We start from the raw sequence: 2,577 nt of genomic DNA on the forward strand, positions 1-2,577 counted from the left end.
CTCTGAGTGAACAAATTCTTCCTCCTCTCAGTCCTGAATGGCTTACCCCTTATTCTTAGACTGTGACCCCTAGTTCTGACTTCCCCAAGATCGGGAACATTCTCCCTGCATCTCGCCTGGCTCGTCCCATCAGGATTTTATATGTTTCTATGAGATATCCCCTCAATTTTCTAAAATTCCAGTGAATCCAAACTGAGTCGACCTAGTTTCTAAGACAGAAGTGAGGAGGAATGTCTTCTCTTACACTGTAGTGAACCTGTGGAATTCTTTACTGCAGATGGGATGTCAAGGCTGAATCATCCAGTATACTCAAAGCTGAGATAGATTTTTAACCAGTAAGTGAATCAAGGGTGATGGGGAAACGGCAGGATATTGACTGGTGGAGCTGTCTCAATGCTCTGATTGGTCTACTCCTGCTCCAAGGTCTTAAGGCTTTATGGTCTATCACCAAAACAGATAGGTGTATCATTATGACGTTGCTGATTGTGGGATCCCGCTGTGTGCAATTTGGCTTCTCCATTTCCCACATTACAGCAATGATTACACTTCAACACTTACTTCATTGGCCACACTGCAATTTGAGACATCCAGGGGTAGTGATAAAAGTGCTATGTAAATAAAAGTCTTTTCATAATATAAACACAGGAAGTGCAGGAGAGATGCAGTACATCCAGCAACCATCCCAGACTTTCCAGGACTGTTGAGGGAATTGTCCGCTGTCTCAGGGTCCTGGATGCTGGAACGTTGCTTGTCCTGTATTTTTGGAGACATCACGAGAAACGACTATCAGGGAGACATGTGCAGTACTAACAGACACCCACACCCCCCTTCTCCCACAGTCTGGACAGAAATCCTACCCCATTCCACCATCATTCCCCATCCCCCCCGTCTCCCATGCCCTCACCACCTAAACACCAAACACACACACCCTCCCATGGGCTTCTCAACTGAGCCCCACCCCCAACCCCAGTTTACCCCATCCCCATAGACTGGATACCAACCAAGCCAAAATCTCAGCTCCTGTGGTGTTACCGACATCTCCCATTGCCCACTGCTACCAGCCTGACCTGCCCCCCACTCCCACCAACCCCCTCCCCCACCCCCCACGGCCTGGGCACTGAACCAATCTCCCCTTTGACAGTCCCTACAGTCTCACTAACAATGGTGTCAGTCCCCCCTCACCCCCTCCAGGACCACATGCCAGCGATAACCTTTTTGGCCATGTTATGAACAACACTCGAATTGTTAATAAAACCCAAAAAAACTGTGGATGCTGATGCCCACCTGTCATTTACTCCTGACCCCCTCCCCCCATCTTATCTCCTGCACAAAAACTGACATTTTCCTGACTACCACCAGTTCTGAGGAAGGGTCACTGGACCTGAAACGTTAACTCTGACTTCTCTCCACAGATGCTGCCAGACCTGCTGAGCTTTTCCAGCAATTTCCATTCTTGATCCAAATCCTTCCCATTCATTGGCCCTGAATTTGTTTTTAATCTTACACCATAAGACGATACGATACGGGAGAAGAATTAGGACATTTAGCCCATCATGTCTGTGTTGCCATTCAATCAAAGTTAATATGTTTCTCAACCCCATTCTCCTGCCTTTCCCCCCGTAACCCTTGACTCCCCCTAATAACCAAGAGCCCATCTATCTCTGTCTTAACTCAATGACTTGGCCTCCACAGCACCCTGCAGCAATAGTTGAACAGATTCACCACCCTCTGGCTGAAGAAATTCCTCCTCAACTCAGTTCGAAAGAGTTGTCCCTTCAGCCTGAGGCTGTGCCCTCAGGTCCAGGTCTCTCCTACTCGCGGTAACATCTTCTCCATGTCCACTCTACCCACACCACTCAACATTCTGGCCCACCCTCACCAGCACCGCACTCTCCCCACTGCCCCCAGAGTCGGTCACCCTGTGCTTTAAAGTCAATAAAATGTTTCTCTGTGGTTAAATTTCCGAATTGGGCAGTATTTTTTCAGAAAACCCAGTACAGGCACAAGGGGCCGAATGGCCTGCCGCTGGACTGCTACATTCTGTGAGACGTTCTTCTGAACTCCAGCGATCTCCTCAGGCCAGGAGGAAAGAGGCCCCTGCCAACCAGCAGATGGCGGTGGCGGTGGAGATGGAGGGAGGCGTCGATGTGGCCGCCAACCAGCAGGTGGCGGTGGCGGTGGAGGGCAGCGTCGATGCGGCCGCCGACCGACAGATGGCGGCGGCGGCGGAGGGCCGTTATCGGCCTTAGGGGTGAACGGAGGTCCGGGGAACATGACTCCTCTCCTGGAGCACGAGAGCCAGATCTTCCTGGATTTATTTCATGAAGATGGGTTGGTCATCATGGCCAAGGGCATGGGGGTGGACAGGATTCTCTTCAACTTCCTCAAGTTATACAGTGACCCCGGGAACCTGGTCCTGGTGCTCAACACCGGTGTTGCCGAGGAGGTAAGATAGAGCCTGGGCCTGCCCTGCCCTCAGTCCCTCACGTCTCCCCCCACCCCCACCCCCACCCCCAGAACCTTCCTCCTCCTCCTCTCCCCCACACACCCACCCTCCCCGCTCTATCTCCCCCCCCC

At 51.6% G+C, this 2,577-nt stretch overlaps 1 protein-coding gene across 3 annotated transcripts in view; it reads left to right on the forward strand.

Annotated features, from left to right (window-relative positions):
• The first annotated feature begins 2,237 nt into the window (after positions 1–2,237).
• ercc4 (excision repair cross-complementation group 4) overlaps positions 2,238–2,577 on the forward strand; it is a 32,175-nt gene continuing 31,835 nt past the window's right edge. For all 3 annotated transcript variants that reach the window (XM_048609798.1, XM_048609799.1, XM_048609800.1), the window contains exon 1: positions 2,238–2,446. In XM_048609798.1, coding sequence (XP_048465755.1) covers positions 2,273–2,446 — 174 coding nt within the window. In that variant the 5' untranslated portion in view covers positions 2,238–2,272. The remainder of the gene's footprint in view (positions 2,447–2,577) is intronic.

This window comes from Rhincodon typus, chromosome 21 (assembly GCF_021869965.1).
Source record: "Rhincodon typus isolate 14 chromosome 21, sRhiTyp1.1, whole genome shotgun sequence".
In the NCBI taxonomy this organism is placed as follows: Eukaryota; Metazoa; Chordata; class Chondrichthyes; order Orectolobiformes; family Rhincodontidae; genus Rhincodon; species Rhincodon typus.